At 37.3% G+C, this 13,681-nt stretch overlaps 1 protein-coding gene across 2 annotated transcripts in view; it reads right to left on the reverse strand.

The window, feature by feature from the left end:
- Nucleotides 1-12,547, reverse strand: part of sfxn5b (sideroflexin 5b) — a 341,220-nt gene extending 328,673 nt beyond the window's left edge. Inside the window, exons 1-14 of one of the 2 annotated variants that reach the window (XR_010929715.1) lie at nucleotides 12,399-12,547; nucleotides 9,573-9,641; nucleotides 8,844-8,921; nucleotides 8,597-8,623; nucleotides 8,433-8,487; nucleotides 8,314-8,339; nucleotides 8,099-8,152; nucleotides 7,746-7,802; nucleotides 7,092-7,157; nucleotides 6,628-6,718; nucleotides 5,452-5,567; nucleotides 5,117-5,202; nucleotides 3,460-3,577; nucleotides 2,270-3,196 (exon numbers count right to left, since the gene is read on the reverse strand). Coding sequence is in view for 1 of the 2 variants with exons in the window: in XM_067599774.1 (XP_067455875.1) it covers nucleotides 3,119-3,196; nucleotides 3,460-3,577; nucleotides 5,117-5,202; nucleotides 5,452-5,567; nucleotides 6,628-6,718; nucleotides 7,092-7,157; nucleotides 7,746-7,802; nucleotides 8,099-8,152; nucleotides 8,314-8,339; nucleotides 8,433-8,487; nucleotides 8,597-8,623; nucleotides 8,844-8,921; nucleotides 9,573-9,641; nucleotides 12,399-12,455 (978 nt within the window). In the remaining variant the exon portion in view is untranslated. Of the gene's footprint in view, nucleotides 1-1,799; nucleotides 3,197-3,459; nucleotides 3,578-5,116; nucleotides 5,203-5,451; nucleotides 5,568-6,627; nucleotides 6,719-7,091; nucleotides 7,158-7,745; nucleotides 7,803-8,098; nucleotides 8,153-8,313; nucleotides 8,340-8,432; nucleotides 8,488-8,596; nucleotides 8,624-8,843; nucleotides 8,922-9,572; nucleotides 9,642-12,398 lie in introns of those variants that run through there. The other variant, XM_067599774.1, reaches the window with a different exon arrangement.
- Between the last annotated feature and the right edge of the window lie 1,134 nt (nucleotides 12,548-13,681).

The raw sequence follows: 13,681 nt of genomic DNA on the forward strand, positions 1-13,681 counted from the left end.
GTTTTTGCACCATTTAAAGAGATTTTAACCCCTTAAACAGTGAAAATACCCATTTAAATGCCTTGAATCGGCTACAAACGGTCCAAAATGCGGCGGCAAGACTGCTAACCAAGTCCAGCAGGATGACTCACATCACTCCTATTTTAAAATATTTGCACTGGTTGCCCATTCGTTTTAGGATTGAATTTTAAGGTTCTTACTATTACATATAGAGCCCTGCATGGACAGGCTCCAGAGTACATCATGGAACTTATCCATCCCTGCGTCACCAGTGGGTCACTCAGGTCTTCCAACCAGGACCTACTGGCTGTCCCTCGCTCACGGCTGAAAACCAAAGGTGATCGTGCCTTTGCATTTGTGGCTCCAACCCTATAAAACTCTCTCCCTGTACAAATACGGTCAGCAGTCTCTGTAGAAGCTTTTAAAGAACTATTGACCCATCTTTTTAAATTGGCTTTTGTGACTTCTTGAGTTGTTTGTTTGATTGTGATTGTGATTTTTATTTTTTTATTTTATTTTATTTTATTCTAACTTGTGGTACATGTTTTTACACTATGTATGTTTTATGGTCTTATTTTCAACTCTTGTTCCTGTGAAGCACTTTGTGAAGGTGCTATACTAAATAAATAAATAAAACTTAATGTATTTTAATTCATTACTTTATGGTTAAATCAATGTATTTTTAATGTATAAAATTAAGGGATTCTGTTTATTGTCTCAGGTGTATAAGAAAATAAAGTTATTAAAAACAAGGTAGTTAACTCTGTATTATAACACACTGTCCGCACTCTGTTTATAGAGAAAGCAATGTCACCTTTAGACCTTAATGCAACATTTAGACTAAGCGGCCTAATAGAACTTTTGATGATTTAAAATACAGCCCTCATAGCTGACTGAAATACTGTATATTATCATTTTCAATATGTTTGATAAATAGTTCTTTAAAATAGGTGTTTTTCAGTCACAGAAATCAAGACAAGTAGGAGAACCATCATTATATTTAACTTTTTCCATCAGTGGACACAGTTCTACTAATACGGTTCAGTGCAATACTAGAAAAAAAAAAACTTAAGATAATGTTAATATCAATAAAAGTAATGCAAAAATGTAATATACATTAAAATGAGTGAACCCCCATGAGAAAGCTACCTGAGCTCAAGTCTAAAAGAAAAATAAACACAAATATAGACGATGCACTCTGTTAAACCATTATAAACCTCAGTGAAAGCCCAATGGCAGCTAAAAAAATCATCTTCTAGTAGCAGCAAACAGCTGAAGTCAAATATACTGAGAGCTTAAAAACATTAAAATGTTTGGAAATAAAGTCATCATAAAACAGAGAAAATGGAGAAAGAGTATTTATTATATATTTTCAAATAATATATAATAATAAACAATTGTTTTACATTATTTGATTAGCAAACATTTCATAAATCTTTAGTATCAGTAGAGTTATACAGTACAAAGAATTAAAAACACTACTTCATCATTAGTAGAATAATATTGTGCAAAATAAGTAATTCATTAGAATTACAACAATGGTTTAACAAACAGTCAGAACTGGAGTAAAATGTCCTTCCAACCAGTTAAGAAGGAAAATCAATATATTTGGCTAAGGTAAGAAAAAATACGAAGACAGTAGAACGCTGTATGTTGTTTCACATTATTAGGGTTAAAATACTTGGTGTGTAATCAACTGACATTTACCAATTTTAAAAAGTGTGTAAAGGTAATATACATCTACAGTACAGTCTCCACGTTTTAACCTCAAAACTCATTTGACAAGTATAGTTGTTACATTTTCCCATAGTATGTCAGTCCCTCATCAGTGTTTTTCTCATTATATAGAATATATCAGCACTGCAGCCTGGTCACAGTAGAGTTTCCCTGCCCTGTGCAATCACATGATAGGTAGACATGGTCCCGGCAGATTTCTAAGACTAATATATTGGTATTTATTGCAGTGTTTCCCACAGGTCAAAGATATACTTGAGAGGAAGCTTTATCTCAAAGCTCCTTCTGACAAGCCGTTTCTTTCACAATAAGACAACAGGCTAGAATCCGACCCATAAATCAAACACACATGTATAACCCAATATTAGATTATTGCAGATATACTGAGTATACGTGATGGCCAATGAGTAACAACAGACCTTTGGGCAGGTCTGATGATGCAAAGGATAGAATTAAAGCAGCTATGAACAATATTCTTAAATTAACATTGTATCACATGAATACTCGTATATGTTTTCTCACAGACGATCATCACCAAACGCGGCAGTTTCAGCTCACAGTTTTTTTTTCTGGCCCAATACTTAACTCAGCACTCTCATCAGCGTCCTTTGTGGCCGCAGCAGGCAGATGTCTTCAGCAAAAAGACTCTAAAAACCCACTGTACACTACCCGCCCAGCACCAAACAGACATAATTAGCGACTAGGTGATGAACACAGTGGGGCATTTAGCAGCTAAAGAGACATAGATTTTTCTCAGGAGTTGTTGAAGACCAAAAAAGGAGGACAGTGAATATTGGACTGACATTCACCTGATGGCTAAAAACATGACTCCAATTGAAAGCTAATGTTGCACCGGATCTGCTAGATGTGTAAATAGGCAACTGTTTGCTAACAAGTGCATTATATAGACTAAAAAGGTGATGATATGTGAGTGTAATAGCTTGTTTTTCGCTTCCCAGAGTGGCAAAAAAAATCAGGTATTGCAGGTTTGAACCGTATTAATGAACCTTTGCCATTGTGAAAATGGGTCAAAATATACTTGAACAACCATAACTATACTTGGTTGGTAAAGTATAAAGTATAGCCTTCGTGTGAGAAACACTGTATTGTATATATTAAAATAAATTTAATGCTATAAAACTGATTTTAAATATATCATCATTTCTATATACAGAGCTCCTTCTTGCTCTTGAGCACAGCAAGAAAGGGGAAAAATCTCAGCGATTTTGAAGCTCGGAGGAAACCTTGACTGGACAACTGGTGGGGTATAAAAACAGGTTGAAAAACCCTGTGTTGGTACACGATGATCCAAAACCTGTGGACAGGAGGGACCCTGGGGTTTTCACAATGCAGCCTCCTCTCCTCTCCCACACCACGCCATCCATCATAAACCCTTGTTGTAGGTCACCACCTTGCAATCTGTTGCCATGGCGATCTCCGGCTCAAGGCGAGACACCTCAATCTTCAGAAAAAAAAAAAAAAACAAACAAACAATGAAGACTGAAGGTAAAATTTAAGCTCTACATCTCTCAGAGTCTGTCTTTAAGCCTTGAAAATCAGTCTGACTTTTAATTAGACGTGGGAAGAGGTGAAGTCAAGCTTGTGGGCCGGGGCTGTGCATGTCAAGCGGTGTATATGTAATTTGAATTTCTTCCCAGCTGCTCCCTGAGCCATCTGGCCTTGAATCAGCGGCGGAAGCAGTTGAACTGACATTATATACTGTACCTGAGACATCTGGGGGAACAGGCTGATGGCCACAGGCAGGGAGAGGCCGAAGGTAACCAAGCACACGATGCTGTGGATGGGCAGCAACAATCTGCGGTTGCTCTGCAGGAATCGCAGCCTACAGAAGTGAAGATAGTGATAAAAGGAAACATGAGCCTGCTGTGTGGCTCGATCCCAGATGACTACTGCAGAAGCTGGGAGTTATTTTTGGATCTGGAGAAAAACATCATGTACGGATTTGGGGGAGCTATTTCACACAATTAGTGGGTGGGAGATTCGACTGTCTGTGTGAAAGTTCCAGTTCTGTGTATAGTGAGTCAGACTGCCAATATCCTCTTTAATTAGGCAGTAAATCCAAAAATTCTCCTTCCTCATCTTCATCAAGTCTTTTTTTGTATTTGAAAAGAAGTTGTGCTAAATTATTACATTTCATTATTACATTTTTTACATGTTCTCTGGCTGCAATGACCTCCTACTGAATGAATATATGAGAAGCAATTTGGAGCACAACATATGTTGGCTCTTGGCCAAACACACACAGATATTTATAGTATTTATAGACCAGGGTTAGGGTTAGTACACAATAAAAAAGAGGAAAACATGAGAATGAAATGCTTCACTATCCACAACTGCCTTTGAAAATATCAATTTAATTTATTCATATTTACTTAGGAGCAGAATAATGTTTATAATTATTATATTCTGGCATTTTTTGCCAAGATTCTGGTAATAATAGTTATACGCCTACAAGTAATGTGTTTTTTGTTAATCGTGCTAGAAGCTCTAGGGATTTGTCTGTCGTTCAGTCCACCACTTTGGTCTAGACTGAAATATCTAAACAAATACTGGATGGATGCCACCTTCTTCCTCAAGCATCACCAGCAGGTGAAATTTACTTTGGTTTATGATCATATACCTGCAAAACTAACGACATTCCCTTCATCCTCAGCTGTACTTTTAGTTCTGTGCTAATAAGCACATGTTAGCATGCTAAACTAAGATGATGAACATGGTAAACATCTGATTAACATTAACATGTTAAAATTGTCACCTTGAGCATGTTAGCATGCTGACATTAGCGTTTAGCCACTACCACAGCTGTAGACTCTTGGTCTTGTTTTATATGTTTTCATTCTGATCAGGTTCTAATTGATGGAACATAATAAGTAGCCAATTTTGTCTGAATATAACTGCACACTAACCATCTGCTTGGCCACATCAACTTGTGTAACTTTGATAGTTTTAAAATGGAAAACATTTGATTTATTCCATTATGCAACCTGACAAAAAGCCCATGAATTATAAGCCTTTTAGAATAATGTTTTTGACCATCAATTAATTGTTTAAGGAATGTTTCAAGCAAAAATGTCAAAAACTTTACTCATTCCAGCTTCTCAAATGTGAATATTACCTGGTTTTCTTAGGATTGTAAACAGAGTATCTTTGGTTGCTCAAACAAAACAATATTACAAGACATCACCTTGGTCTCTGTGAACTTGTGATGAGCATTTTTCACTATTTTCTGATATTTTATAGACCAAATGACGAATCGATTAATCGAAAAAATAATATGTAGATTAATCAATAATTAAAATAATAAATAATTAGTTGCAGTTATTTGGACAGAATCTCCACAATGTACTGTAACTCTACAAACCTCTCTAGGTAGGACATGATGATGGGGGGCAGGACAAAGATTGGCATTGGGAGGACCACACGTGTGAAGGCGGTCTCCGTGATTGCCTGGGGAAAGAGATGAGAACATTGTGCACACGCTTCATTTCAAATACTGCAATGAGTTGGATTTAATTTTCTCTTTCATGAGATCAGATGGGTGCTGAGTGATAGGAGCTGAGCAGGAAATGATGCATTTTCCCATTATCAGCCACCATCACATTTGCAATTCACTGAAAAACAGCACACGTCTATGGTATAAACAAATTCAGAGCAGTCAAGGAACAAGCACGCTGAGTATGCAAAAAAGCCACTCACATGTCTTGCAGCAATTTTGGAGGAGCCCACCACATTCCCATTGTTGTCCAGCACATCAATACCTTCAGACAGCTCATTGTGTCTCATCAGGCCCACGTTACAAATGTTTGCACTAGCTGAGGATAGAGACAAAAAGGCAGCTTTCAGTTGTTAAGACATTTCCATAAGACAAGAACAGACGTTGAACACAAGTTAGTGATAGTTTAGAGGAGAGAAATTTTCTTTGAAGAGGACTATCATGTACATTTCCAGGTCTATATTTATATTCTGGGGCTGTGCTGGTATATTTTAGGATGATTTCCAGTTAAAAAAAGAACAGAACTTATTTATTTTATACTGGCTCTAAATGCAGCCCCTCACTTCAGCCTCCGTCAGAAACAGGCCGTTTTAGCTCCTGTCTCTTTAAGGCCCCCCTACCAATGAGCCCACTTTGTTCTGATTGGTCAACTCCTGGAAGCTGCCCCTCGGTAGACTTCCGGTGACTCAGGAGGCGACGTAACCATATAATAGCAGTAGGATTTCACTTGTTTTTCTCGATCTTCACTCGAAATGTCAACTCCTCAAATACATATGTACATGTTCGAGACAGAATCTCATCTGAAATATGCGAGTGGACAACGTGAATAACCTTAGCAAAGGCTACAGACGGCCGTTTGTGGGCATGTGCAAACGGTCTGACGTCAGTTTGATGGGGAAGTAGAAGTAACTTTGCAAATGGAGCGTTCAGAGCAGGCTGAAACCCCTGGGCTTTTGACTTGAAGGCAAATACATTCACGTCAAGTTTTGGACCTTTGACCATGTTTAATATAGACATCTGACATCATAACGGCATATAAATGACAGAAAATCACAAGAAGCATGTTATATCCCCTTTAAAAAATCCCTTAATTGCAAACCACTTAAAGTAGTCCTTGAAAAATAAACTACTGCTGATGTGCAGTTCAGTGCAGTAAAACACTATAAAAACTTGTGTAAAATAACTATTTTCACACAAATATTAAATTATTGTCTTGTGCAGTCAACAAGCTTTGAAAGTTGATATTTATGACGTTAATTCTTTGATAGAGAAAATAAAAAGAATGAAATCAGAGAGATGTTGTGACTCCAACCACCAGGGGGCCACATAATGACCCCCCCATGATTATAACTGTTACACAGGTTCCTTTGAAAACCTACCTACAGCTGGAAATGGGACAAATCTTTGTATTATCATTCTGGTGGCAGGACTCAACTTGTTGGCCTTCTGAATCAACACATTCAATCCCACCTACAAAACAAAACAACACTTTAAGATATTACAAAAATAAATATAACAACTTGGGCAAACCACATCTGCCTTGTAAATTAGTTCAGTTTTTTGTTAATTTTTTCTTTTTTGTTTTCAGTAAAAACCCATAAATGTGTTTATGCTGTCACTATTTATTGATTAATTTTCCAGCAAATTACACTGTGTATCACAGTTTCAATACTGCTATAACAAATACGACTGCTACTGTGCAGTGTGCAGATATGAATCAGCTTATGACTAAAGACACAGCTCTCAGTCATAGTCAGGGAACATTCACAAAAAACAAAGTTTAAATCTAATTTCTGTAAACTTAAAGAGGAGATTGATATCACTGAAGAAGAAACACACTCACTGCGATGGACACGGCACTTGACACTGCTCCAACGTAGCCTTGAAGAAACTTGGATGTTGGTGTAGGCTAAAGAGGGACAAAATAAGTGTCATTTCATAGCTTTATACGCTTTTAAGACAGAGAGTCAACCTCACGTGTCCCCTCAAATATTTGAGATTGGATGGCTTTAGAAATTGTTAAATTCTATTTTCACAATAGGTGTTTTAATTAGACTTAATAGTACAGTATATGAACAAAGGTCACTTTTCTTTATGTGTTTATTCGTATTTAACTCGGCCTGCTACACACGCTCCCCATGCATATTGGTTCCTTCTAGCTATAGAAAACACTACGTAGCAGCAGCAGAGGTGATAGAGCTGCTCAGCTGCACAGCTGTGGAAGTCATGTAGAGTCGTTGCAAATTGCAGTTGTGTTAACAGCAGTGTGACGTATGAATAACCAATCTCAGCTCACACCATAAAACAGCATGACTTGAATGAAAATGAGTATAAGAATTACTTAGTTTCAGAATTTCCCTATTTTATATAAAGTGACTTTATCATCAGTGGTTACATCTTGGTTTGCTGTGAACATTAACATATGCATTGGGAAACTGTGTCCCCTCAAAAATATCAACTGCATGACGCCCTTGACAGAGATTAAAGTAGTTCCTACCTTTGTGGCGTTGCGGTTGGCATAGTTCACGCAGGCATTGTGACTCTGATTCAGCCACTGTCAGAAAGAAGGAAGGAAATAAAGGAGGGATGAGGGTTATGAACCCAAGAAAGAAGGAAGGAAAGGACAGAGGGCAGCAGGAAAAAGAGAAAAAGAGACAGATAGATAGATAGATAGATAGATAGATAGATAGATAGATAGATAAGAGAGAAGCACCACTTTATTTTACAATGTCCTTATTCTAGTCCATAACAGGTGGGAAAGCATTGCAAGTACACAATAAAAAGTGCACTTACCAGATGTTCAAAATGGATAATAAATGGTTTTACGATACATGTGTTAATTTACAGTACCTGCCATATAATGGTAGACACCACAGTCTGATTTGGGAGAAGAAGGCCAATGACCTAGATGAAACCAGGGAATAAGAGCTTATTTTTGAGGCAAAATAAGTCCAAAGTTTATTTCATCTATCCCCAAACATGAGCATGTAAATGGATATCTGTGTAGCCGAGTCAGTTTTATGAAACGCTTAATGATTAATGTACGATATTCATATGGAACTTACAATTGGTGTTCCAAATGGTACATAACCTGCACAGTGGAGAAATGGTTTTCAGTGTAAAAACGATGACAAAATGGACCAAATTTAACCACTTAGGCAAAGATCTTCATCTGAGGTCGTACCTGACATTCGAAATGGCATGAAGATCTTCTCTCCTGTGTCAGGATGAATGATGGCCTGCGTGCAGAGAGCATGACATCATCCTCATGCTACCAGGAGCTCAGAGACTTGAATGCATGGAAGTGCAGTTAAACTGGTGTAACTTATGACTTGGTGAGTCACTTACCTGCTTGATCTTTTGGGCTTCCCACAGCTGCACAGGTACGCCGTGCAATTAAAGGAAAAGAAAATCAGGATTACTTTTACACAGCATTACTTACTATGAGACATTCATGAGCTCCCCACTGTTACTACAATTACTTAATAATGTGTACTATGTTTTCTGTATTTGATATTCAATCAGAATTTTGTGTTGTAACATTATACTGCAACATACTCTCAACTGTATCACATCAACATCAATAAAAACTCACCTGAAGATCAGAAACTCCAGGTGGAAGCGAGCCATGTTTATAATCATCGAGGAGTTTGATGCAGTCTTTCAGCCGTTTCTACGTGAAAACAAAACAGTGTTTATTGGAACATGAATTCAGTGGCAAGAATAAAGCTGGGTATCATTTTCTATACTAGTATTGTTACCACACAATGCTTTTCTTGATACCTTACTGTGAAAAATATAAACAAGTTTATCTACAAACCCTTTTTTGTCATTTAATACAAAAAGTCAATGTTCTTTTTAGGACTGCAGATCATTTTCATTATTGATTAATCTGCTAAATACTTCCTGGATTTATTCATTCATTGTTTGATGTTTGAAATGTCAAAAAAACATCTTAAAGTGTCATAATGACTTATCATATAAGTCAAACTAAAGCAGGAAACTTTTGAGAAGCTGGAAGCAGCAAACTCTTGGCATTTTTGCTTTAAAATGAACTTTTAATCAGTTATCAAAATTGTTGATAACAATTTTCTGTCTATCAGTTAATCTACTAATCGTTTCAGTTCTGCAAATGTTTTATGTTTTCTGAACACAAAAAATGGTCAAAAATGTAATCTAAATAAGGAAATACTTGATTATTTGTTATGTGACACCTTCCCATACTACAATACTAATAAAGATATTCTGGTTTGATATATAACACCAGACAGCAGTGGCAGCTTGTGTTAATAATCAACATGTACACAGTATCTACAGGCTTTACCTCGGAAACAAACAGGGTGCTGGGGTCAATGATGTCAACAAAGTGTCTCAGACGGCCGAGGAATGAACCCTAGAAAAGACAAAACATGTGACAAAGTTAATTCTTAATGAGAGCTGACACATGAAGATAGAAAAACATCCTCCTCTATGTGAATGGATAATTTCCACACAAGTCCCCTGACCTGATTTATCATTGCTAACTTAAGTTCCTAAAAAACACTGTTCTCTCTAAAGCCTCCTGCAGATATGAAGTAGTAGATATTTATGTATTTAAAATATCCCATGTGAGCACAATTTATCGTTTCATATATTGTTATATATATTCAACAGGGTTGTAGGATACCAGAAATACAAGCACAACCACAACCCCTTAACTGATGTTTGACAAAGCTAAGTACCAAAAACTGATTAACTACTAACTTTACATAAATCTCATCACATTATATTCATTAATTTGACAGTCAAATAATATTCTCAGTAAATTTTACCTCTCAACACGATGGTCTAAATGCTGTTTCAAATAATTCTGCATACTGCCAGGAATATAATACTGGTAACACCAAATCCCTTCATTTTATTATAACTTTTCATCAAAAATAGTCACTTTTAGCAGCAGTATCTCTATAAAAATCCAAAATAAACTCCTTCACAGGTCATTTAAATACCCTAATTCCTGAAACAAGACTGAGTACATGAGCTTGGTGTCCTAAATAGCAGCTATGGCCTGATCTCCTCATCTGTGATTATCATTGAGGACAATGTGGAAACCGTGAACCATGAGATGCAGTTAAAAGCTCCCAATCATGAATAAGTCAACCTTTGAGCTTCTTCACAATGTACTGTTCCCAAAAGTAAAGAGGAAACATCCATGAAACTGGAATTCTTAACCGTTATATTCTCTGAGGTTAAACATCTGACACTAACTGCACAATTATACAAAACACAGCTGAGATGTTGAAGGAAAATGTTCCCCTTTAGAAGAACTTTTGCGAAAACACCCAGAAAGTTTACATTTACTGAACTCCCTCCTCAAAGTGAAGCTCTGAGCTGCTGGTCCTGTTTTCTGTTCCCCTTCACTGTCTACATCGGCATGCCAATTGCTACGTGTGTGTGCCAACTGTCTGAAAAGGCCCTATAGAGGTTCATGCCAAGAGTCTCTTTGGCAAACCAGATGGACAAAAACATGGCAGCTTCAATCAGATTCCCTCTGAGACGTTTATCAGTTATGAAGGCCGGGCGGCACGGTGGAAAGACAGTGGAACGAACCTTTTCCTACAGTATTTTTAATTATCATTCCAGCATCGGGTGCTAATTGAAAAGACTAGAGAATGAAGATAAACCATCTTATCTCTGTGTTTTCTGCCATGATGCCATTTCTCCATCACATGTCTCCTCCTCTGACAGGCCATATGTGCTGCAGTGCTGTTTTGTAAGAGTCGTGTGGAGAGAGGATCCATGTGAGCTTTAATTATGCATGAGTTTCAGCTCCCCGGAGAGTACACAACAAGGCTAGCAGAGATGGAGCTCTGAGGAGAGCACAGACAAACCGAGCAAGATTTATGCTGATTCAAGGACTGGCCTAATTTTCACTGCTTTGACGCAAGGAAGTGGAATTATTAAAGCACCTTTATCAACCCTGACAGGAACTGCAGGTGCCAGATGGAAAAATAAAGGGGTTCAAGGGGGTCAGATTGAAAAGATTTCCTACCAATAACTATATATAAGCTGATAAACAAGGATGAATTACTCTCTTCCTGTTATTTAGGCTTCCTGTAAATCATATTATATCCTGTGTTAATTGTGGTGTTCTGTCACAGTTTGGCTCTAAACAAAAGACAAGTTGCTTCCCTTTGAGCTCTTTGTGTTTTTACAAATACTTTTATCCATGTTGCATATTCACATCAGCTGAAACCATGACAGATCAAAAAAGTTACTTATTTACTTACACAATCACAATAAATAAGGACTTTGCTCTGTGCACCATCCGGTAAATAATTGTCTATAGACGCTGTTTAATAAATAGCACTGAACGAAGAAGTGTTGGAAATTTAAATGTAGCTTCACTAACGTGAGTCTCTGCAGCCTCTCGGTTAATGTGCCATCCGAGTTGACTATGAAGGTCACATTATCTTTCAGGGCTGACCAATGCAAATGAATTTCTGAAGACGGAAAATTGAGTAATGGGCTTCAGATAAGGACGGACAGCCCCATTAATCTCGATCACAGGTCTGAGGGGGGGAAAAAACACTTTAGGTTGTTACTTTAAAGTGTGATTTGCACTGGATTCATGTGCAAAATGATGCGCAAATAGAGAGATGTCTTCTCATTAATATGTGAGAGCTGCGACTCTAAAGACAAAAAGAAAAAGAACAGAGGAAAAAAACAAACATAATAAGATATTTAAGGTGATAAACTGACTTATAAATGACAACTGCGTTCAAATTGAAGCGAAAGATCCAAATGTGTGATATAATGTTGCGCGGAGCGGCGCCGAGGCAAAGGCTGTGAAATCTGTCAGTGTGGAGATGATAAACAGCGATAAGACACCGCCTACTGATCATTACTCCCACTAATAAACCATTAATAGCCTCAAAACTGACCCAATTACGCGCAGAAGTTCATTAACAGTTGGAAGTTGTTGCAGTTTTATAACAGCCAACAAAGAAACGGATCGCTGATCAAACGCAACTTTCGCTACAAAGTGGTAGCATCCAGAGCAGAGCAGAGCAGAGGAGAGAAGAGGGGAGGATGGGGCTGTTTTTCACCCGAAAAGCTTAAGAACAAAATGTCATGAATGCATGCTTAACGGGGGATAATGAATACTCACCTGGTCGTATCGGGGTCTCCCGAGCTGGAAAGCAGGACACTCTGCAGATTCCGCCATGACACCGAACTATTTATTTATTAATGAACTGAATCATGACCGGATTTCCAAGTAGAGCGAACTACATTCAATGTGTAACTATAGTGAAGCAATGAGCCGCTACGTCTGTTGGGATATGTAGTCTTCTCGTTTGCGTTAACACTGGCAAAGTTGAAGCGCATGACTACACATCCCAAATAATCGATAAGGTGAAAGCTATTGCATAACTGTTCCGATTGATCTTGGGAGAGATAACACAGTTAATGATATGTGAAGATGTGTGGCCTGAGGAAAGATGATCATCCCTGGACTGATTTTCAGGTGCACACATGTGTGAATTGATGATTTTTTCTTAAAAGAAAAAAACATCCAGGAGCAAGAAAATGTGATTATCTTTTCATTACACCGGAGACTTCCATCACGCGCCCGTCATACAGGAGCCACGAGCTTTTCAAATCGACTAAAGTCTGTTATAAGTCCGTAATTCACATTATTATAAACCCTAATCATATACTAGCACTTTTTTATCCATGACATCCACCTAAAAGTGCATCAAAAAGCACAAAGATGAAACACAGTAAAAGTGCAGCATAAAAACATCAGTAATATTTAATTACACAAAGAGGCCAACTCATAAAAGTGTATTCCAGCTTTATTTTTAAAACTATGTACATTCTTAGCAAGAGGCTTTACACACTTACAGACCTGTTGGAGGGATGAAAACTGGAGAGACAACTTTTCTGTTTTTACATCTTTACCACTAACCTTGTTTTTTTTCTGAAAATATACAGACTGACTGAAAGGGGAGTTTGCAAAAATCTTCAGGGTCTTAAAACAAAAGGAGTCTGGTGCTGTTATACTGCTCCAGCAATTTATTGTTGCACTTCCTTAAAGTTGGGGATATACAAGGGACATATTATTTAAGAAAGTAGTCAAACTGATTCAACAGAAGCAAAGATATAATAAAAAAAATATATATAAGTTTATTTGTAGCACCTTTCAAAGCCAGTGTTATTAATTGCATTACACACAACAAACAATAAAAAACAGAAATACAGGAATAAAATCAAAGGGCAGACATCAGTAAGAACAAACATTCAAAGTAATTTACATGAACATGAGATAATTATCTTAAGCACATAAAAGTTTATAAAACATAGAAGAATGTCACGCATAAAAAACATCAAAATTAGTTATAGGTTAACCAATAAAACTGAGTTTTAATAAGTAATAGAAAGATGAAAGAT

The sequence above is a fragment of the Thunnus thynnus genome, chromosome 9 (genome assembly GCF_963924715.1).
Source record: "Thunnus thynnus chromosome 9, fThuThy2.1, whole genome shotgun sequence".
Lineage (NCBI taxonomy): Eukaryota > Metazoa > Chordata > Actinopteri > Scombriformes > Scombridae > Thunnus > Thunnus thynnus.